The sequence below is a fragment of the Mytilus edulis genome, chromosome 3 (assembly GCF_963676685.1).
Source record: "Mytilus edulis chromosome 3, xbMytEdul2.2, whole genome shotgun sequence".
Taxonomy (NCBI): Eukaryota; Metazoa; Mollusca; class Bivalvia; order Mytilida; family Mytilidae; genus Mytilus; species Mytilus edulis.
In genome coordinates this window covers 82756695-82779445 of record NC_092346.1, presented here as the reverse complement: position 1 = coordinate 82779445, position 22751 = coordinate 82756695, and the positions used below count along the sequence as shown (strand labels likewise).

The window sequence follows — 22751 nt, the reverse complement described above, 5'->3', positions numbered from 1 at the left end:
GCACAGATTTAAATAATGTGCCGGAGTTAAACATATTAGCGGGATCCCAACCCTCCCCCTAACCTGGGACAGTGGTATAACAGTACAACATAAGAACGAACTATAAAAATCAGTTGAAAAAGGCTTAACTCATCAGATAGACACAAATACAAGTGGACGTGGCCGGGTACTTATACATCCCGACACAAAAAGTCACAATGAACAGATCTGAGAGTACTCGCAGTTATCTGACAGCTATTTCAAAGCCACTAACAACTAATAAAAAGTCATGCCTCTGAGACTTAACGTTCGTTTAAGTCTTTGAATATCCCATGTATTCTACAAATTGGTGTACGTACACCATTGCTCACACGTTTGAGGATGACAGACTAACTTACGACCAGAATGAATAAGAATTAGTCTATATAACAAGATCTAAAATATTTCTAGTGTAAAAGACTCAACACTTGCTGTAAGGAGTCATCAATAATTGTCAAACTTTTCCAAAGTGTGAAAATATCTAAATTTCTTACCACCATTCCCTCAAGAATTGTACCATTAATAATTTGTAGTCGTCCGGACTGGAACATGATCAATATACTAGTGGGGTTCTATTTCATTGTTTTAGATGCTGCATTTTAAAATATATGAATATCTTGTGGTTGACATAGATACTCATTTCAGATTAAAGATATCATCTTGAACCTGGAACTCCATTTTCATGTATGGTATATCAAACTGAAAAAAATCCCTAGTAAAATAAATTCCAAGATCATGGCAAAAGATGTTGTATTACAACTTATAGTATTTCATACTTGGTCTGATATCCACATAGGATCTCCATTATATATAGTTTTATATCTACAGACGATAAAGATTACCAAGAAAACGATACAATTAAACATACCTTTCTAAATTCAGCCATCTGATCTGATCCTAATAAACCAAACGTTGCAGTTTAATAGACTTTCACTTTCCATTTCTTTGATGATAATGATTTTCCATTGGCTTCTTTTTATCAACAGTGTACATTTCTCAGTTGGTATAATAATTACGTGTCTAGGAGAGTGACTCTGCAAGTCACAATGAAGGTTAAAGACATTGATCAGACTTGACAACTCATAATTCATAAAAAAAAATTAACCGTCAATTTTTAGTAACCATACGTTAGAGATCAGTACGGCAAAATTTGAATCTCAGTAGCCAAAGCACCTTATGCTTGCTATCTGTAGCTGTTACAGAATAAGAAGGTGTGCTAGAATTGTCAACAACTCCGATGAGTAGACTATGATCCACAAAAAAGACGAGAATGTAATTTCGCTGAACTAGTATACCATATTGTTTAGGGGCCACATGGAGCCTGCTTCATTGATGGCCAGTTGTGCGGTTTCTGATCTTTAGTTGAGTTATTATCTCTTTGATATATTTTTTGTTTCCATTCTCAATTCTAAAAGAACGTTTCCAAACTTTGTGTATGTGTCCTGTAGGAGATCTGTTATATACCTCAAAACTAAATAAAGAGTACAACGTACAGTTCTAAACAATAGACGGGTGTCTATACAATATTATTCAGCTTAAATCATCCTTTGTCTACAAATTTAATAAACGGATTGAAAAAAATCTACCGTCATGTCCATTATAGAACCAGATTTACGTATGTAGTAAGACTAGTACTAAAAGTTTAGTCCTGTTTTTGATATCGTGAATAAATTGAGATTTGTTTGTTCTCCATGATGAGCAAAACGACACTAATAACCAAAAGACATATAGACTTTTATCAACATAAAGTTTCAAACGCATGACAAAATGAAAATATGAGGTTTTTAGATTTATTAAGATGTCTATCAACACCGGACAGCGTACACGCCGCCCAAAACAACATTCATACCCATTGACCGAATAAAAGGTAAATTTGAACTTAAGGGTCTGTAATAAGAACCATTTTAAAATTTAAATGTCACTTTTTTAGGCACATTCTCGTGCGGCAACTGATTTTGTAGGAGTTTAACTCCACGTACAACAGTAAATGATACATGTATCTTTTTGTTCAAGTATTCACCACAGCATAGCATTCTCCGATTTTCAATATTTTGATCAGTCGAATAAGAAAATTGCGATTTAGAAATGTATATACCTTTCGAAACGGTGACAATTACTCCACTCAAGCACAACCGGAAAATCCTCTCACGGTTTTCATTGCAGAACCAAATGTTCTGCGTGTGTAGATTACCAGCCGTGGAGATTGAAGGTCAAAAATAAAACACTTATTACAAATTCATAGCTGATATAACTAACAAGGACAATAAAACCCAAGGCACAGCCGGACTACGAATCAGAACAATGCACGAAGGACTGAGACATTTCCGTAAGATATATGTCTAATATTTATAACAGCTAATTTCAATAAAAACAATATCCGCGAATCAGAACAATGCCCGAGGGACTGAGACATTTCATTAAGATATATATGTCTAATATTTATAACGGCTAACTTCAAAAAAACAATATCCGTATTTTCACTCCAGTACTGTAATACTGACACATTGGGCTGACTAGTATTCCCCCGGGAATAGCTGTCTGATGACAGGTATCAACCCAAAGAGATTTTATCTTTCGGAAACACAAAATTTATTTAACGTTAATATATCTAGTGGATGCCAGGCATTAAAACTTTTCCAACTGCACAGGTAAGTCTGTACTCGAAGTAGTTTTTGGCATGTAAATACGACCATATTTGACCGTTTGTTATGATGAACATTAAAGTTGCATTGTAGTTGATGGCAAGTAAAATCAACATTTCTTAGAACTTTTTAACAATAATTTTAAAAGTACGCAAAAAAAAAAAATCAGCCTGATCAAATTACCGAACTTGTCAAAATTAATAACTTGAATTAACTGCATTCAGTGTTGTATACAAAAAGTATGATTTATACCAGGCATACGCTCACGTTCCAGAGGAAGGCAACTCCTGACTGGAAAACAAACAAAACGAACTGACCAAAATTTAATATAGCATTATTCATTCAAATGCATTTTAAGCCCAAAAAGTGTGAGAGTGGCTTTATTAAAGATCAACATTATGAAACAATAACGTTGACCAACAAAGACATAATCTTTAAATATTACCTTATTTGTTTATATATCTTTCAACTTTCATACACACTGACCATCAAACTGACAATTATCACCGAGTGTTATCTCAAAACTTGATACTATTATTTGTGCATAGTCTCAATCATAGACTTGTACATATTTATTTAAAAGCTTAAATACTAACTTTATGACCAAACTTAATTTAGTAACTTATCGAATATTAGTAGTTTAAAACTGTTCCGGGGTTAGAATCGGTTGGAATTTTCTTCTACCATGCACTGGAAAACAATAGCTCAACTTTATGTAATTCTGGTTGGAATAACAACAGCATCACGTTTGCCATATTACGGTAAGAACGCCATTAATTTTCATCCTAAAGTTATTGGTTTATTTTCATAAAGTCGTTTGTGATGGTACCTTTAATAACTATTGTTACATGAAAGACAATATTTTCTTCGATCTTCGAGTGAGGTAACGTCTTTTATTTATAGAGGAGTGCATTAGCTGAATATTTCACTATCGTTGAACGCTTATCAAATGTGAAGCGAAGAATAGGGGAGTGCATTAACTTATGTCTCAGAAGTTGTAATTGCTTTGTCCAACTCCGACTCCTTGGATTTGTAAGTAATGGAAGATAAAAACAAACAAAACTTTAAAATATCCTACAAATCCGAATAAAATTTGCAAACCAAGCACATTTAAAAAAATCGGAATGAGAGACAGGGGAGGAGGAGAGAGTGTCTTCAGAGAAACTCTTTCATAACACTTGTCACACTCCTATTACAATTAAAACATGATAACCAAAACCTGAGTCAAATGAATACGAGAAGGCGAGCTACAAAAACAAGTAAGATGAGCTATAACTGAAGAGGCGATCTGATAATTTTTTTTTATCAATAATTTCTACAAATGCCTAGTCTTAATACCGATAATTACGTCACACATACCTCATAATATTGTTAATGCGAAACTATATCCTCGTTTTTCTCACTTTCATGAAATACCCCGCTATATGCATTATTGTGTATTATCGTATAAGAATAAATATCCGAGAAATACAGGGGCTGATATAACCATTTTTTAAAGGGGGAGGGGGTGCACAACACAGGAGTAAACGGGGGGATTCAAACCATATATCCCCATTTAAATGCATTGATCGTCCAAAAATAGGAATTTTAAACCCCCGGACCCCCCCCCCCCCCCCTGGATCCGCCACTGATATATATACATGTTACTGGGGGTTCAGTAATTTCTTCCAATTTACAACAACAACAAAATATTGCTTGAATTGAACATGCTTAAGTCGATGGTTTCGCAATCAGTTAACCGATATTATCCCTACAGTGTACCTGTGACATTGGAAAACAATATCTTCACAAAATATGAATAAAAACGTTTTCTTTTTATCACTGCTCTTTTACACTTTTAAAACTTCACGTGTTTTTCAGGCTATGAAAGAAGGTATACATCTAATCAAATTTTGCATCTTTTCCCTTGAATAATTTTCGGGCCGGGAACATTATTCAATACCGGCAAATAAATCGCTTTTGGGTCTGGCCACCTCAATGTAGCTCACACAACAGTCGCGTGAATCTATTTACATACATTTATTTGAAATACAAATCCTACTGAAAACATTTTCTCCGTGCATTAATTTTCTGAAATCGAGAGATTTTTAAACAAAGTTTCATAGCGTAGTGAGCGCGCCACTATTTGACTGGCATATCAAATTCACGAAAAGCACAACAAAGCTGCATTGGTCAGAATGTCTCCTTTGGCATGTGCCAACGTGAGTTAAATATACCGGTAGCCATGACTAACTCATTTTCATATTTAACAAACTCATAACTACGCTTTTCGCACTTTAAATATTATAAATTGTAAAATGCGGGCTTAGTAGACTATATCAATAATTCTAATCGTATGGAATAGTAATATTATTTTATATATAATTCAATTTACTTTTTTGTTGGACAAAAACTTCTCAAACATCATTCAACCTTTCAATTAAATGGAATCATTTATTTCTGACTGTTTAAATTTCACATTGAGTAATGTAGAGTATTATCTAAATAATATACACTCTGGCTTTTTCTACTAGCTAAATCCTAGACCACTCTATACACTTTTAAGTTGAAATATGTTACTCTATTTACATCTATCTACATCTATTTCATCTAACAGAAACGTCCTGCAACCCATTCACAGAGTTTCGGTGTGATTTAAATTCTTGGAGCGGAACCTTCTGTTTACCTATCAGTCTAAGATGTAATGGGAAGTATGAATGCATTGATAGGAGTGACGAATATGGATGCCACGGTAAGCCGAAGAAGTAGTTCGAAGATATAATTTATAGATTATTACATGGTATTTTCCGTATCAAATTCTAAGTCAAGAGTAAGGGTATATTTTAAATGTAAGAAAAATATGTAGGCCTATACTTATTATAGTCCGGCGGCTACAAGCATATTTAAGACGAATTGTGCACATCCTGCTACAAGCATGAAATTTGTCATAGATCTTCCTCAACTATTACTCTTTCATTTCAGATAGGGAGGCATTTGAAAAGAATGTCTCACTTCCGGTAAAATCCAAAATGGCGGACATCATTCTTAAATCAGCCCTATATCGAAGGCTATTAAGTGAAAAGGTGTTATTATCATGCTACTAACATAATATTTGGTATCAACCTTTGTTTTGTACTACTTTTGGATATATGATATAGATCAGATGTCTTCAAAAACCCTACTTCCGGTAAAATCCAACATGGCGGATATAGTACTAGAATAAGCTTTTTTTTAGGGAGTGTAATTGAAATGTGTTTTAATGTATTGCTACTGTCATTACACTGGGCAGGAACCTTTCTTTTGTGCCTCTCATGGATACAATGTATAAGACATATCTCTTTAAAAACCTTACTTCCGGTAAAATTTAGACTGGCGGACATAGAAATATCAATTTTCTATTTTAATATTCAACTTTTTTCAAAATGAAAAGAAAATGTTTTTTGTTGGTTTTTTTTTTTGCTTGTCATTAAACTATTGGCTTCTAGTTTGCTCAAAACCACTAAATTTTTTCTAATGTAAATTTTTAAATCACACTTCCGGCATTAAAAAAACCCAATATGGTGGAAATTTCAAAAATGAGTCCTTAATACATATCTTTGATTTAGAGTTTTAGATAGATTGGTTAAAACAAAATAAAATTACTGAAGTACTAAAACATTTTTCAAATTATTACTATTTGACTGAAAATACATGTTTATTCACAGTCACCACCACATGTAAACAAAACGGTGCACGAGAGACCCGATTTTCCACATTAACAACGACCGCGACATCCTCTGTATCTGTATCTGTATGAATGCGTTGTCAATACCAATTCTGGCTTTAATATCACGGTTTGAGAGAGCACCGCCGATTTATTGACAAGGAGTAAGAGCAGATTTGACGCTCCATACGCTTGATGTGCGCACTACAGTGTCGTCTTGCTGATTCGACGCGATCACTGTCTTTACAAAGAATGAGTTTGAGTATTTTGGTGTTTTGCTTAGTGGAATGTCAAAACACTTAGAATGATTCTTTACTTGCTTTTCTACAATATTTGTTGCGTGGTATTCTTCGAATGTTTCTCTTAGGAAGTGCTTTTTGGAGATATTCGTCTGATTCAATAGCAGGAATCAGCTCCTAAACCACTTTGTACATAAATATCAACTTCTAGCTTGTTCGTCTTGCAGTTGTCTGGAGGTCTTGTAGTTCCAGTTTGTCAAGCATATTGGAGACACACCCGTCCTCTCCTGACTTGTAACCTATGGTGATAAATCTTGCCGCTTGACTTTGTACCCTTTCTAGCTTATTTATGTTTGTTATCATGTTGGGTCCATTGTTGATCAACGAGCGAGATGTAAGCTGTTTTTTGCAATCTTGTGGGCAGTATTTCAAGTTTTTTCTTTGAAAGCCTAGTGTTGAATTTACTTTCTTTGCCACGTTTAATATGTGGGTGGTCCATTTGAGGTCTTCCAAGATTAGGTACGGGTTATGCTCGACTTGTTGTAGTATGTGTCCAATTTAAACTGTAGATTTGATGGCTTTTGTTTCTGATGCTTATGATGTAGCATGTTTTGGCATTGAACCGCATTCCCAAGTACATTCAAAATGTACAAGCTTCTGACAAAATGATGAGGCCTTAGAAAGAGTTATTTAAAAGTTATCCTCTCTGTCCCTTCGCCATTCATAAGCACTTGAACTGGGTATCATAAGAGTCAATTCCAAGCTCGTCCCCCTAAACACCTGCCTTAGTATATTGCACGTTTTACTCTCAATTACTAGTCTTCCTTTTTGCGCAAAAGTTCTTTTCTTGATTCGTTAACCATGTTTACCCCATCTGATAAGTTTGTGTGATCTTACAGTTAAACCACGGTGATTTAGGCTGATCAATATTCATTCTTTATGTCAAAGTCACATCTTCAAATGCCATCAATGTCTCCCACGCAGTCTTATTTTCCTTTTCAAGCAATCAGAGAACCATATCACAACTGGTAAATACATGGAGCACAATAAGTGTGTGTAATAACTCATTGCCAGGTGCATTTGTAAATATATTTATCCAAAGCTTTTTGCCCTCCAAAACACAATCCATAGTTCGTCTACCCCTGTCACGGAATAGCGAAACAATATTCGTATCATGACTCGTGCAAGTTCGTGGTTCATTGCATCAAACACATGCACCATGATTATATTGTCAGCCTCTTAATGTGAACATGGTGATAAACTTGAAATACATCTCAAGGTAGATAAGATAGAATATCCTCGGCATTTGTTATAAAAAGCAAGAGCTACATTTAGGGGAAAGGGAATACACTGACGAATCAAGAGTCAAAACAAGATTACGACAATAAGAAAGATCTTTTAAGTTTTCATTCGCAACAGCTTGCTCAATAGATTTTGAGGGTGGTAGTTGTAGCAACAATTACTCAGGATGTTCTGTGCTATCCATCACATGGTGATGTTTCAAGCTTAGCATCATGTTCACGTAAAGAGGCTGACACATGAATCAAGATGCATGTGTCTGATGCAGTGAAACACAGACTTGACTGAGTCATGACTCGAACATTCGATACTGATGTTGCTGTCATTGCGGTTTCGCTTTTCAGTGACCTAGGGGCAGACACACTTTGGTTTGCATTTGGAAGTGGGAAAAGCTTCAGATATATATCTATCCATGACCTTTCAAATACACTAGGCATTGAGATATTACACGTTTGCTGGAAAAGGAACTGCGTTGGTGACATGGATGGTGTTTAAAGAATGATGATTGATCAACCAACATCACCGGATATGGATTTGACAATGTCATTGATAGAACGATACATGGTTTTGTTGTACGATCGAAGAAACTTATCAAATCGGTTAGCGAAGCAAGAAAAAATGTGTTTTTGGAAGAGGAAATACTTATTGAGGCTATTCCCACGACTCGGTCTTGTCTTTTTCAGCAAGTAAAACGTGTAGTATACCATGGCGGATGTGAATGAGTACCAAGCTTGGTATTGGTTCCTTTTCTAACTAGTCCATCCCTTATGAATGGCGAAGGGGAAAATATTATCCATGGCACCCTTTTCAACAACTCTTTTGTGAGGCCTCTTAAACTTATCAGGAGCTTGTACATTATAGATGTAGAAAAAAATACCACGATTTCTGTAAATTTGGAAAACAAGCTCTCCGATTGTGAGTAAACATGTATATGCGGCCATAAATAAGTCATTCTAAAGATGTTTAACAACTTTAGTGATTTTATTTTGTTTTAATCAATCTATCCAAAACTCTACATCGACTATGTGGATTGAGGACTCATCTTAGTAATTTTCGCCATATTGATTTTTTACCGGAAGTGTTAATTTTGTATTTAATCATATGCAATTGAATAGAATTAGTGGTTTTGAGGATGACTTAAAGCAAAAAGTTTAATGACAACCCCAAAAATTCATTTAATTTACAGTTTGAAAAAAGTTGAATATAAAAATGAAAAATATCAATATTTCTATGTCCGCCATATTGGATATTACCGGAAGTAAGGGTTTGAAAGACATATGTCTTATACATTGTATCCATGAGAAGCACCAAAGAAAGGTTCCTGCACAATATAATGATAGTAGCAATACTTTAAAACACATTTCAATTATCCTCCCTAAAAATAAGCTTATTGTAGTACTATATCCGCCATGTTTGATTTTACCGGAAGTAGGGTTTTTGAAGACATCTTATCTATATCACATATCCAAAAGTAGTACAAAACAAAGGTTAATACCAAATATTATGATAGTAGCATGTTAATAACACCTTTTCACATACTAGCCTTCGATATAGGGCTAATTTAAGTATGATATCCGCCATTTTGAATTTTACCGGAAGTGAGGCATTTTTTTCAAATGCCTCCCTATCTGAAATGAAAGAGAAATAGTTGAGTACGATCTATGCCAGATTTCATGCTTGTAGCAAGATGTGCACAATTTTTCACAAAGCCGCCGTACAATTATAACCTAACTGTTATTTAAAAGCATATCTAATTTTCAACATCCTTTCAAATCATCTGATTTAGAAAAGTCAGCATTGAACTAAAATGACTGGATACAAAACAAATGCTGTTTCTTTTTGTAAGATTTTGTAATTTTCCATTTATATTTTTATCTCATTACCAACGAGAAATTGTTCATATAAGCTTCATTACACCAATTATTAAATAGCAATTATTTATTAATACTAATATCGTTATATCCTTAAAGCTGTACTATTTTATATACTATTAGTTTCGATATTTATCACAGACCGGGTACGTGAAACTTCTCATTGTGGTGAAGAAGAGTTCCTGTGTGACAATGACAAATGTTACCCAGATTCGTGGAGATGTGACGGTATAATGGACTGCTATGACAATACAGACGAACAGAAATGTCAAGGTATACAATAGTATAGTCATGATTTACCACCGGAATGCTAATCAAGACAAGATGTCTTTCTCTTATCTTTGCACTGCTTAAATTCATATAATAGAAGAAAAGTCTCCAATGTGTGATAGTTTCGACCATTTTTCATAAAACTTAGTCTCTTAATTCAGACAATCAGTCAATGGGATAATTTAGGTCGTCAATCAATGACCACAGCCACACTATTTTGAATATGATTCTAGTCTCTCTGGCATCGCTTCCGCTTCTTTCTTTTACACAGGTCGTTCCGGGTATTTGCCATTAATCGCTGTGGGTCAGTGCCATGTAGACATGATAGGATCTATCGAAGAAGCTATTAAACCAGGTTTAATCCACCATTTTCATAATTTTTAAAATGTATGCTATAAATCATATCCGTATCTAAGTATTCGTTATAATTTGTTATATTTTTTTATATAAGAAAGTAACATCTTTGAAAGCGATTTTTAGGTACCACACTGAAAACAACTCCAACGACAACAACGACAACTTCTGCTCCGAAACTTTGTGCTAAAGGAGATTTTATGTGTGCTGATGGTGAGAGATGTTGTCCAAACACATGGAGATGTGACGATATCATCGATTGTAATGACGGGTCAGATGAACATCATTGCCGAGGTGAGTGTATATCAGTAAATAGGCACTGACAGGTTTTTTTTAGACTGTTGTTATGAGAAATATTTCATGATAATTAGAATGTGAAAGCATTGTAGGAATTAATTTTGAATTTTGTAACATTTCTCCATTTTTGTATCAACTCTATCTACAACATTTGTTTTTAAATCAGAGCATGAAAAAGTATGTGAATATATCAATGCGAGACAATTTTGTCTATAAACTTATGCTGCTTCTGCTTGTCTGGTATTACTAAAACTATCAATTCAGCTTATTAAGATTTACTATTCTCCTACTACATTGGTAGAAGCAAGAAAACACAATCATGCTAATATTTGAAGACTAAACATTATAACACCCAAAATCCCATACATGAACACTATAAAGCCATATAATTTAATCTAGCATTTAGTGTATGTATATAGTTTCAATATAAAACACAAACTCACATAGTTTGCGTATGAATACATCAAATGGTATAAAATTTGATAAATTTTAAGTTATTGTTGAGAAGAATAACACGCATTTGTTTATAAAACCAAAATGTTTACATAACGATTAGTCAAATAACAACCCGAAACTAACATCACTCCCGTCACTCCCATCACTGTCATTGCCATCATCTTTGTCATTAGGCTTTTCTTTATCTTCTCTAGACACTTCTGAAAGAAAAATGAAATCTATTTACAATATCTGTCTTCGTCATTATCATGCATTATTGTAATACCCGCAATGCATGTTTTTATTTAAATACTATCATCTATCTCATTGACCAGCATAATGTAATAGAAGATGTTTTTTCTCACTAAATTAAACACTACATTTAAACCATTGTATTTTTGTATTTGTCCTTTGTATTTCCGCTGACAAACAACCCATCACTTCTGCATTTTTAATAGGTACCGGTTACAATTACACACAAAAAAGTAGCAACAAGAAATCATTTATGTTACTTAATGAAGCCAACCGTATACCGGTGTTTGAAACACATAAATCCCTAGACTTTTTTTAGGTAGTTACCCGATTTCACACGAATATGGCATGTAAAAATATGGTGTTTTTTTTTATTGTGACCGTTATATTTGCAATTTAAGTCTTTTGTTTTATGTGTAGCATTGGGATACTATGAACTGTCTTCGTGTCATTACCTCTCATTCGTTTTTTTTTATATATTTCAACGCATTTATGTGAATTCCATTTGTTTTAATGAACATAGAGGTATGATTTGAAAGCCCGTTAAAACAAATTTTAAATTGTTTTCACAGACCATGAATTGGACATCATTCTCATTAGTACCAATATTTTAGAATTATAGTGAATTGATCACCTATGACAAAAATGAAAGTCATATTGGTCAACGCATCTGGAAGCCAAACCAGGTTACCAGAGTTGAAACCTTTATGTTTAACTAAAGCTTGTTTTGTTGAAGGTCTTGTCGATTTGTTTTTCCTTTCTGTTTGATTAATTGCCGAACCTCAGGTTTTTCCGTCTGTTATTTTCTTAATTGAATTCACAATAAAATGTATTCCTTACAAGGATTGTGTTTTGTAAACATAGAAATGATACATTTGGTCTGACTTTCGTAGGTTGTTCCACTCTAAATGAGAGGAAGATATGCATAACTGATTCGGAACTTCCTGTTTATATAAAAAATATACAATAAACGATGACCGATTGAGTATACCTGAAGACCGTATCTTCATTATGTATAAAAAAAGAAGATGTGGTATGATTGCAAGTGAGACAACTCATCACAAGAGACCAAAATGACACAGAAATTAAAAACTATAGGTCACCGTACGACCTTCATCAATGAGCAAAGCCCATACCGCGTATACTTCTATATGTGTCTAGTTTTTCATGGCTTAATTTCCAGTTTTTATCGGTTATTCCTTTATTATCATTTGATATTAAGAACTACTTAAATAAAATATACCTTTTACTTGAGGTGTACCTGTCTGATTACAAGTTGATTCTGACCCGCCACATACAGATGCCAGAAGACCTTGACCTGTAATTGATAGCAGAATTAAATGCTGTGGAAATTTATTCGAAATGAAAGCGAAAGTATTTGCCAAAATGTTATGGCCACTTCCTTTCATTTCGTATAACTTTTGAAATCAGCTGCATTCAATTCAATATTTGAAGAAGACGTTACTAAGAAGATGTGGTATGAGTGCCAATGAGACAACTCTCCATCCAAGTCACAATCTGTAAACGTAAACCATTATAGGTCAAAGTACGGTCTCCAACACGGAGACTTGGCTCACACCGAGCTATATAAAGGGCCCCAGAAATGACTAGTGTAAAACCATTCAAATGGGGAAACCAACGGTGTAATTTATTAGATTTTAATCTATATTAATAAAATGACTCACGATACTTAGTAAAGATATGATAGTTTTCGCACTTACTTAAAGCCAGTCAAAGACAATAATAACTAATAATGTGTGATATGTGCACAATTTTGTTGAACAATCTTCTACATCTGGTACTTTTTGTGAGTTTAAACGAAATATTCTGAATCATTAATACTGAAATTGCACTAGTTGTCGTCAACTTTCATTGTTTTTACTTCATTCGTAAAATAAATTTCTATTGGAATTGAGTTTATCAATTAAAAAACGTATGTTTCAAACATATCTTGCAGAATTGTTTCTGTCATTGTAAACAACGCTGAGTGTTAACAGTTAAGAATTCGAAATAAATCTTTAACAGTAGGTTATTTCTTTAATAGAATTGTAGAAGCCAAACTCTAAAAGTAAATCTCTAGAGAAATATACTCACAAGAGATAGTGCCAAAAATATCATACCGAAAGTTCTACCCTCCAAAATCAAGTGAAGACAGAGAAAATACAACATACAAAAACATACACAGTCACAAAAATTGAAGCTATTTGGTTGAAATACTTACTTTTCAAAACCAATTCTTCTATGTTCTTTCCTTTTAACTTAGATATTACAAGATTTATCTTCTCGTTATCCGAATCAATCCCGACACTTCCAATAATCCTCTTCAAATCGTCGACTGATGGGTTTTCAATGCCACCCATCACAGCCAACATGTATGCTGCTACATATCTCATGCTGTGGGAAAAATGTGAAATTCCAATATTTTATACATAATTCAATGCAACTTCATTTCATTTTTTCGTATAAAAATACATAACAATAGCAATAGTTGAAAAATACTAATTCAATGCAACTTCATTTCATTTTTTCGTATAAAAATACATAACAATAGCAATAGTTGAAAAATACTATTTTTTTGGTTTCATTAGTTATGCTGTCATGTGGATTTACCATTGCAACCTTTGATAATGATTTCTTAATTTTACCAGAGGCTGCATGTTGCAGAGTGACCTTTGAAAGTTTTTGCTTATGAAAAAAAAAGCCATTTACTTATCTAAAACCAGAATTATTGATATTTTTATTTTCTGTAAATTTACTGTTGATAAAATATGGAATAGTTTGAAACATTAAGGGATTTCTATACTCCTATGTATATATTGCCTTATTTGGATTTATATTTTTGATGCTCTTCAAATTCGTTTTTGAAAGTGAACTTTAACTGTTTGGATTCGAGCGCAATGATTTAAAAATATGTTGAAAAAAGTACCAAATTATAACCCTGGTATCTTTGATGTATTGTCATGGTCTAAGGGTGTGGTAAATGTCATCCAAACTAAGAAAACTCATCTTCAATTGTATTCAACCGAAAATGTGACCATGTTTTTGAATGATAACATCAATATTTGAACATTTCCCACATTTTTTTTTATCAGAAACGGGACAACATCATTAACTTAATTATTAAATATAAAATAGATATTAAATATATAAAAGAAAAGTAAAAATTATAAATTACCCGGACTCAAACGAAAATTCAATTCAGAAAGTCCCTTCTATTGACAAAATCAATCACCCAAACACACCAAACGAATGGACAACTGTTATATTCCTGACTTAAAGTTTATAAGTTGTAATACATACTTTTTATTATAATTATACTGCTGTTTTTCAAATGTTGCATATCTTAATCATATTTTAATCAATTAGTTTGCAATAAGACACACATGGCTTTATTTTATTTCTTGTTGATATTATGTACAAATTTACTTTGAGAACTTGAGGACAGTTCAAGAATCTCATCAATTTTGTCCTCTCTCCCTTTTTGTTATCTCTTTAGTTACATACACTACCGTAAGGACACCCCATTACCAAATTTCATTTTCATTAATGTTGACAACAAATTATTATAGTACTTGATAGTTCTTACACGACTTTAGTGAACCATGGAAGTTTTATGTCGACGTTAATATTGCCATTGATATTACTCCCATGTGTAGACCAATTAGATTTTGAGTTTCACATGGTTCATTGGTATTCTTATGTTTTTGGAAGACAGAATAGTTATCAATGGTTCCAGGATTATAATTTAGTACGCCAGGCGCGCGTTTCGTCTACATAAGACTCATCAGTGACGCTCATATCAAAATATGTAGAAAGCCAAACAATTGCAAATTTGAAGAGCATTGAGAATTTTAACTTTTAAATGTTACTGATAATAATCTTCACATTTTGTACTTTATCTAGAAGTGGTAAACAAGCTAAATACGGTGTGTACTATCAACTTCAAGAACTTTTTTTATTTGTCAAAAGTAAAATAACAAAAATACCGAACTCAACGGAAAATTCAAAACTAAAAGGAACTTATCAAACTGCAAAATCAAAAGCTTAAACACATCAAACGAATGGAAGACAGCTGTCATATTTCTGGTTTGGTACAGGCATTTCCTTGTGTAAATAATGTTGGATGAAGCATAGTTTTGTTGCTTAATATTAAAACCTCAGCCTTTTGTACCAGTCGTATACAATTCAATTATCTACACAAAAATGTGTGAACAAAACAAACAGACATAATTAGTACAAATATCCAAAATAGTAGTACAGCAGTCAACATTGTGTTATAATCTTAATCACTATAGATAAAGAAAACAGTAGTATGCCGGTGTTCAAAAATCATAAATCGATCGAAAGAAACAATTCCGGGTTACAAACTAAAACCGAGGAAACACATCAACTATAAAACAAAGGAACAACAGGAACACTGAAGTGCAACAAAAGCAAACGCCATCATACATAGAAACGAACTATAGGATACAATATATAGAATACAAACAAACATGTTAAAGTAAAAAACAAAATGGCATCAACTACTTAAACTTTTTTATGTGCGTCTCTGTTAGATTTATTTGTACTTTTGTTTGAATTTTTGATCAGTTGTTGTGCATGTTAATTTAGTTTTGGCTGCTGCTTCCCAATAATAGTTGTTGTTTCTGATGGTTGCAATGATTTGTATAGTAACACTATAGAGGTAACAGTAGTATACCGCTGTTCGAAAGTTATAAATCGATTGAGAGGAAAAAAAATCTGGGTTACAAACTAAAACCAAGTGAAACACATCAATTATAAGAGGAAAACAACGAAACAACAGAAACACTAAATAAACTCATCATAGATACCAGGATTGAAGAATGGAAGTTTTATATTTGCGCCAGACGCGCGTTTCGTCTACAAAATACTCATTAGTGACGCTTGAATAAAAAAAATATGTTAAAAGTCAAATAAATTACGAAGTTAAAGAGCATTGAGGACCAAAATCCCTAAAGGTTTTGCCAAATACAGCTAAGGTTATCTATTCCTGAGATAGAAAAGCCTTATTATTATTTCAAAAATTCAGAGTTTTGTAAACATTAAAGTCCTACAAAAATCCAAACGACAATGTAAAACTCAGAGAAACGAACTATAAGATAACAACTGCCATTTTCCTGACTTGGTACAGGACATTTTAAGAAAACATTGTGGATTGAACCTGGTCCTTCTCGTCTAATTTTGTCGATATTGGAACTATAGACAACTAGTATACAAATGGGAGGTTAAACTATATAAAGGTATAACCCACCAATGTCGTCGGGAAATGCCAATTTCAAGTCAGGAATATGACAGCTGTTTTCACTCAAATGACTGTACCAAGTCAGGAATATGACAGTTGTTTTCACTCAAATGACTGTACCAAGTCAGGAATATGACAGTTGTTTCCACTGAAATGACTGTACCAAGCCAGGAATATGACAGTTGTTTTCGCTGAAATGACTGTACCAAGCCAGGAATATGACAGTTGTTTTCACTCAAATGACTGTACAAAGTCAGGAATATGACAGTTGTTTTCACTCAAATGACTGTACCAAGCCAGGAATATGACAGTTGTATTCACTCAAATTCTGTACCAAGTCAGGAATATGACAGTTGTTTTCACTCAAATGACTGTACCAAGCCAGGAATATGACAGTTGTTTTCACTCAAATTCTGTACCAAGTCAGGAATATGACAGTTGTTTTCACTCAAATGACTGTACCAAGTCAGGAATATGACAGTTGTTTTCACTCAAATGACTGTACCAAGCTAGGAATATGACAGTTGTTTTCACTCGTTCCGTTAATTCATGTGATTAATAACATTTGATGTTGTCAGTTTTTATTGACTTCCCCCTATTTATCTTGGACATCGGTATTTTGTTTTATACATTTCTACCTCACGTGAATATTATGGGGTTGTAAAGACGGTCTATAAAAATATCATTGCCAAAATTCTAGTTGAAGACTTTATTAATGTAAGATATAGTTGTATATTACCATATAGTAAATAGTTATCGCATATGTGCATCAATGCGTTTGAACTAATTAACTACCTCTGTTTAAAGAGACGATAAACATGCAGTAGCTGATACCCTATTTCGATATAAGACACATAATTATTAAAATGTGATTGTTTATGCTTGGCGGTTAGTATTCAAAATGTAAAAAAAAAATCAGAAAAAAACAAGACCTTTCATCCAATTAATAAAATGTTATCAATAAAACGAAAGTAGAAATACTAGTTTTGTATGAAGCAGTCAAGCTAATGCCATTAGAATATCCATTCAATCATATTTATCTATATACATTGTGTAAATGTAAACTAGATGAACAATTCTTTTCATGCTATTTCTAATTAAGAAAAGGGATGTTCAATTTTATCATATATCTAAATCTGTTATTATTAGGACATACACTTGCTGTTCATTTTATTTATAAAGTGTAATTCTAATTTATAATATAATCTTCATATTCCGTTAAATTATACTTACTTTGGTAAAGCGTCTTCTTCTTGAAATTGTCTTTAAAATGGTATATTTCACAACATGAAGAAAATTCGATATTAATTCCAGGTAGTTTAAACCTATAATATTGATTGCAATATTTTATGCAATGTTCATTGTTTCCCTTATGACGTGTTTGTTTATTTTATCATTTAAAATTTGAACACGTTAAAAAAAAAAATAGTTTTCTATCCTCTTTGAAAATTCACCAAAAAAAAAATCCAAAATAAACCGCATTAGTTGGAGGCAAATTCAACAGGAAAACTGTAGATGAAAACTATTTTGCCAAAAAAAACAACAACTTTAAAACGTTTATCTTTATCATTTTTTTTGTTAAACAATACATGAGATAGAAAAAGAAAAAAAAAGATGAAAAAGGGTTAAACTATGTTATTCATAATAGACACTTGGTAAGAAACATATGAACACACAGCATTTCATTTTTTTTTTATTGTTTTCACTTGTTCTGTTGATTCGTGTGATTGATAACATTTGATTTTGTCAGTTTTTATTCGACATCCTCTTTCTTAATTTACCTTTGAAATCGGTATTTTGTTTTATACATTTCTTACTCACATGAATATTATCGGATTATAAAGACTGTGTATAGTGTAAAGACTTAGGTCAGAAGAGTATGTGTAACGTATTTACGGACTTCCTAAAGCCAGAATTTTTAGTAAATTTATGATTATGCAACTGAAAAGATGAAAGCAATTGCTTTCTCATAATCAAGATATTAGAGGTGGGGTTTTTGTGCTTTCTTGTAAATGATTGTATTTTTGAAATTGTAACACAGTGACTGATGACTGATGTACCAATATTTTGACTTTTATTTATTATGTCTGTTTTGTTCATGCATCGTTGTAAATATAACGGAATTTGATGCGACTGTCATATAAGTGAGAGGTTTAGCGCTATAAAACCAGGTTCAATCCACCATTTTCTACATTTCAAAATGCATGTACAAAGTCAGGAATATGAAAGTTGTTGTCCATTCGTTTGATGTGTTTTGTCATTTGATTTTGCCATTTGAATAGGGACTTTACGATTGAATTTTCCTCGGAGTTCAGTACTTTTGTGATTTTTCTTTAACAAAAATTTCCAGGACCTTTTTCATGTAAAACGTGATACACTTTAAAAATTTCCTAAATAAAATAATGAGACAATGTTTCCACCTTCGTAAATTAGAACTGTGAACCTACGACCCGATGCTGCTCGGACAATACAAGGAACATTATTACACAGACATATGAATAATCGAGTTTACAACACGCTGATTTTCCATATTGTATTGTTTTATATAGCTATAGGTTTTCTGTTCCCCTTTTCCTGGAAAAATATTTGAAAATTTGAAAATTATTTCCAACTCTGTGGCTGTAGCGTTTCCCTCATTAATGTCGCATTTCTACCACATTCCAGTGTTCAGTTTCACAAATAATCTTACGACTAGAGTATATAGAATTGTTCAACTTTAGATGTAAGACTTTTTGTGAAACTGATCACTAGTCTACCCCCTTTATGTAGCAGTAGGCGAATCATTTCTGCAAATAATACTGAAGTTCCAGTGCCAACACACGTCTGCATTGCTAATATGAGAAAATTCCAGCATCAGCCCCTTTACTCAAGTTACGAATAACCACGGGTTTGATTGTTAATATTATCATCTGAAATTATACCATATTTCATGGTTTATACATCAAGGTTCTGGTAGAAAGGTACTTTTTTCTTTTTAGAATATGAATGTGAAAGCAAATTTTTCATTGAATGGTTCGTGCAAGTTGATAGAGATACTTTACCCGACCATAAACGCTGGATTCACAATTGTTTGTAGAGAAATCAAGTTTGAACAAGCCACGATGTGATTTTTAAATGTTAATATACAATATGTGAAATATAAAATAAAAAGAATGGCCATCAAAAGATGATCAATATATAAGTACTAATAATAATTTCAAATTTCTAAGAAAATAAAATAAAAGCACAAATGCTAAAATATAGATGTACCCTTTCCAAAAAAAAAGAAGACTTGAGATGACTAGTATAGTATATGATAATAAAAAAAAATGAATACTGTTTATTTTAAAAAGTTTTTACCATCTACAGTCATTTAAAAGTTTACTTACGTAATATAATGATATGATGTCTTAATTCTGTATCAATGTTTATGTTACAGTTACAACTAAAGCACCAGTAATACGCATACAGTGTGCCACAGGTATGGTCTCATGTGATCATGGAAAGAAGTGTGTGTATACAGCATGGATATGTGATCGTATTGTAGACTGTTCGGATGGTTCTGATGAAAGTGATTGTCAAGGTACTATAACTGTACTTTGTCTAGTATCTCGCCCTTTCGATTGGAGCTCGGATGTATTTGTAATGGTTTAGCTTTTGCGAATTTTTGTCACCAGAGGAGCTCGTATTTTGTTGCTGAATTAATTGTTATTTAAAAATAATGTTTATCAAAAAATTAATTGTCCAGTAATGTTTTCAAAATTCCAATTTTCATGTAGAAGTAATATTTTGGTTTACAAATATGTGCTGTTGATCTTTTCTTGGCAACTATTATTTTGGTCTTCTGAATTTTAATCTTAGATCAAGCTTTTTCTATAATTTAATTAAATACATTGTCTTTGACCCATGAGATGATTGATGTCTAGTAGAGTAAATAAGATGTTCTTTGCCATGACGCAAATGCCAATCTGATGAATGCGTTTTCAATTTTCGGTCTATCATATTTACTTTTCTTTCTTACTCTCTTTTTAATCTTTAACCGTGTATAGCATATATTGGGCTCTTTAATTTAGTTGCTTTGTTTATCATAATGAAGAATAGAAAAAAATACGAATAGGCTTAACTCTGCCAAAATGTTAATCATCAAGTCCGGAACCATCAGCAAAATAAAACAAAAACAAACAAACAAACGAATCGTATGACTTCACAACAGTTACTGCTATGATCTACTTTTACTTTCAAAGCTTGCTATTTTCACATACTTTCTGATGATCTCTGATGGCACTAATTTACTTTATCAACTATTTATTTGTCTGTAACAGCGCATTGATACATGTTGTGTAAAGAAACATGTTACTTTAGTGATGTCGTAATTTAATACATTACTTATTTTAGAATTATCCTTTGTTGACCTAATAAAAATACCATCAGATTGAAAGACACTTTTGTGAAACGAGCTCTCGATATATGCACGTAACTAACTTTTGTAGGTTAAATATTTTTCAGGCCATGTTCCGAAAACGGGTAAGTTTTAGGCATGATGTATTGCATTTTACTAGAATGATCATACACATATTTAAAAGTTCAGAATTATCATAATATCATAATATGATAAAAGTTGTATAAGTTAAAAGCCAATTAAAGATGTTGCCTTTCCCAGACCAGACACACATTAAGACATTTTAGGATTCCAATCTGCAATACTGCAGGTCAACATTAAAATAATGAGAATAACACTTTTTTTTATTAACGATTACCAGGCATGCTTGTAGCCAAATTCTTGAAATTCAATTAAGAATGTATAAAAACCGAAATAATTGGAGAGCTTTAGATATCTGTAACAGAAATCACTATACTTTTTATTTTTTTTTAATGAAAAGCGGTGTATTCAAACCATCCATGTTACAGTGCACCACTTTTAGTCAAAGTTCTTCGAATTGATGTATATACAAATACAGTTCGAGTGGTTCAAATAAACATCTTTACAATAGTTTATTGATGTTTAAAACTAAATAATAATGCAAATAGCATTTTAGATAATGAACAAATTTATGTTACAGACAAAACAATAGTGATGTCATTTGAAGATCTCTTACATAGACACAAACAAGAAACAAGAAACAAACGATCAGTAGAACTGTCTAATAGACCTAGATTATCTAATGTCAATGGAAACAATGAAACGGAGGATAGTGAACACTGAAATGAGCAACAATAGAGAAGATTCAAATAGTGAAAATAGAGATAAAAAGACAAATTAATCATTTTTTTTTATATTTTATATATATTGATATAAACCTTAAAATTTCAAAGAAATTGTTGGTGGAAAATATTAAAAAAATGTATAAGCTTATCGATATGCGTATGAATACAATTGTATAAATATTAAAGATTTTAGTGGAATTTGACAAGTGAGTGCAACATTACACAAAACGACTTATTCGTATGAGGCATCTTACGAGAATCAAATATTGAGATTTTGCTAACCATTACTTGCTCTATATAAAAAAAAAGAGTGTAAATTTTAAAAGTGACGCCTAAAGATCTGTCATTTACACAAGGTTTTTTCGGGAGCAACACTAAAATATTCTCTAGGACAATGTTGAAAGAATTTCATGACTTGGAATATTCACATGATGGAGGGTTAATTATGTAGGTACATTAGAGGGTAGGTAGGCTTTCTTTATTATACTGATTCACAGCGAAATCTGGTTTTGGCTCATTTATATTTTTCAAGTGGGACATGAAAAAAGATATAGCAACACCAAGACTGTCTTCATTTGAATTTGTTTCTTGTTCATTAGTATAAAATTGCCAATGTTTTTTGGCTTTTCGAAAATTTTAGTTTGAATTTCACCTGAGAGTCTTATCATATACAAACGAAACGCGTATCTGAAAAACTATGTTAGAATCCTGCAATATTTGATTAGTTTTTAACACTGGGTCGATTCGATTGGAGGTGGACATATTTTTCCAGTGAAACATAAGCCCATTAGTCCGCGTTTGTGATGGCATGACATTATTTGATATCTTTGATTAAGTATATAGAACAAGATGATATTTTGGTCAGTGGTGGCTTGACTGATTCAGAATATATACATGTATTATAAATGATTGGCACTCATTCATACCTCTTAAAATAGATGAGAA

The 22751-nt window shown here is 32.6% G+C and overlaps 2 protein-coding genes across 2 annotated transcripts; one reads left to right on the top strand and one right to left on the bottom strand.

Annotated features, from left to right (window-relative positions):
• The first annotated feature begins 3302 nt into the window (after positions 1-3302).
• LOC139517611 (low-density lipoprotein receptor 1-like) lies at positions 3303-22012 on the top strand. Its single transcript, XM_071308847.1, has 7 exons — positions 3303-3421; positions 5257-5391; positions 9893-10024; positions 10502-10669; positions 20041-20184; positions 21108-21125; positions 21662-22012. The coding sequence occupies exons 1-7, from the start codon at positions 3346-3348 to the stop codon at positions 21802-21804; spliced, it is 816 nt and encodes a 271-aa protein (XP_071164948.1). The 5' UTR covers positions 3303-3345; the 3' UTR covers positions 21805-22012.
• LOC139517612 (large ribosomal subunit protein P2-like) lies at positions 11074-17989 on the bottom strand. Its single transcript, XM_071308848.1, has 4 exons — positions 17856-17989; positions 13581-13753; positions 12603-12677; positions 11074-11328 (listed from the first exon to the last, which is right to left on the bottom strand). Exons 2-4 carry the CDS (start codon positions 13750-13752, stop codon positions 11225-11227), a joined length of 351 nt encoding a protein of 116 aa, XP_071164949.1. The 5' UTR covers position 13753; positions 17856-17989; the 3' UTR covers positions 11074-11224.
• Positions 22013-22751: the final 739 nt, after the last annotated feature.

What these genes read in the sequence shown, in the direction of transcription:
- LOC139517611 (XM_071308847.1), top strand. Translation starts at nt 3,346, where the DNA reads ATGCACTGGAAAACAATAGCTCAACTTTATGTAATTCTGGTTGGAATA. An exon ending in TGACGAATATGGATGCCACG is followed by an intron (nt 5,392 to 9,892) that starts GTAAGCCGAAGA and finishes TATTTATCACAG; the next exon opens with ACCGGGTACGTGAAACTTCT. An exon ending in AGATGAACATCATTGCCGAG is followed by an intron (nt 10,670 to 20,040) that starts GTGAGTGTATAT and finishes TTTATGTTACAG; the next exon opens with TTACAACTAAAGCACCAGTA.
- LOC139517612 (XM_071308848.1), bottom strand. Translation starts at nt 13,752, where the DNA reads ATGAGATATGTAGCAGCATACATGTTGGCTGTGATGGGTGGCATTGAA. An exon ending in AGAAGAATTGGTTTTGAAAA is followed by an intron (nt 12,678 to 13,580) that starts GTAAGTATTTCA and finishes TATCAATTACAG; the next exon opens with GTCAAGGTCTTCTGGCATCT. An exon ending in AGGTACACCTCAAGTAAAAG is followed by an intron (nt 11,329 to 12,602) that starts GTATATTTTATT and finishes TTTTTCTTTCAG; the next exon opens with AAGTGTCTAGAGAAGATAAA.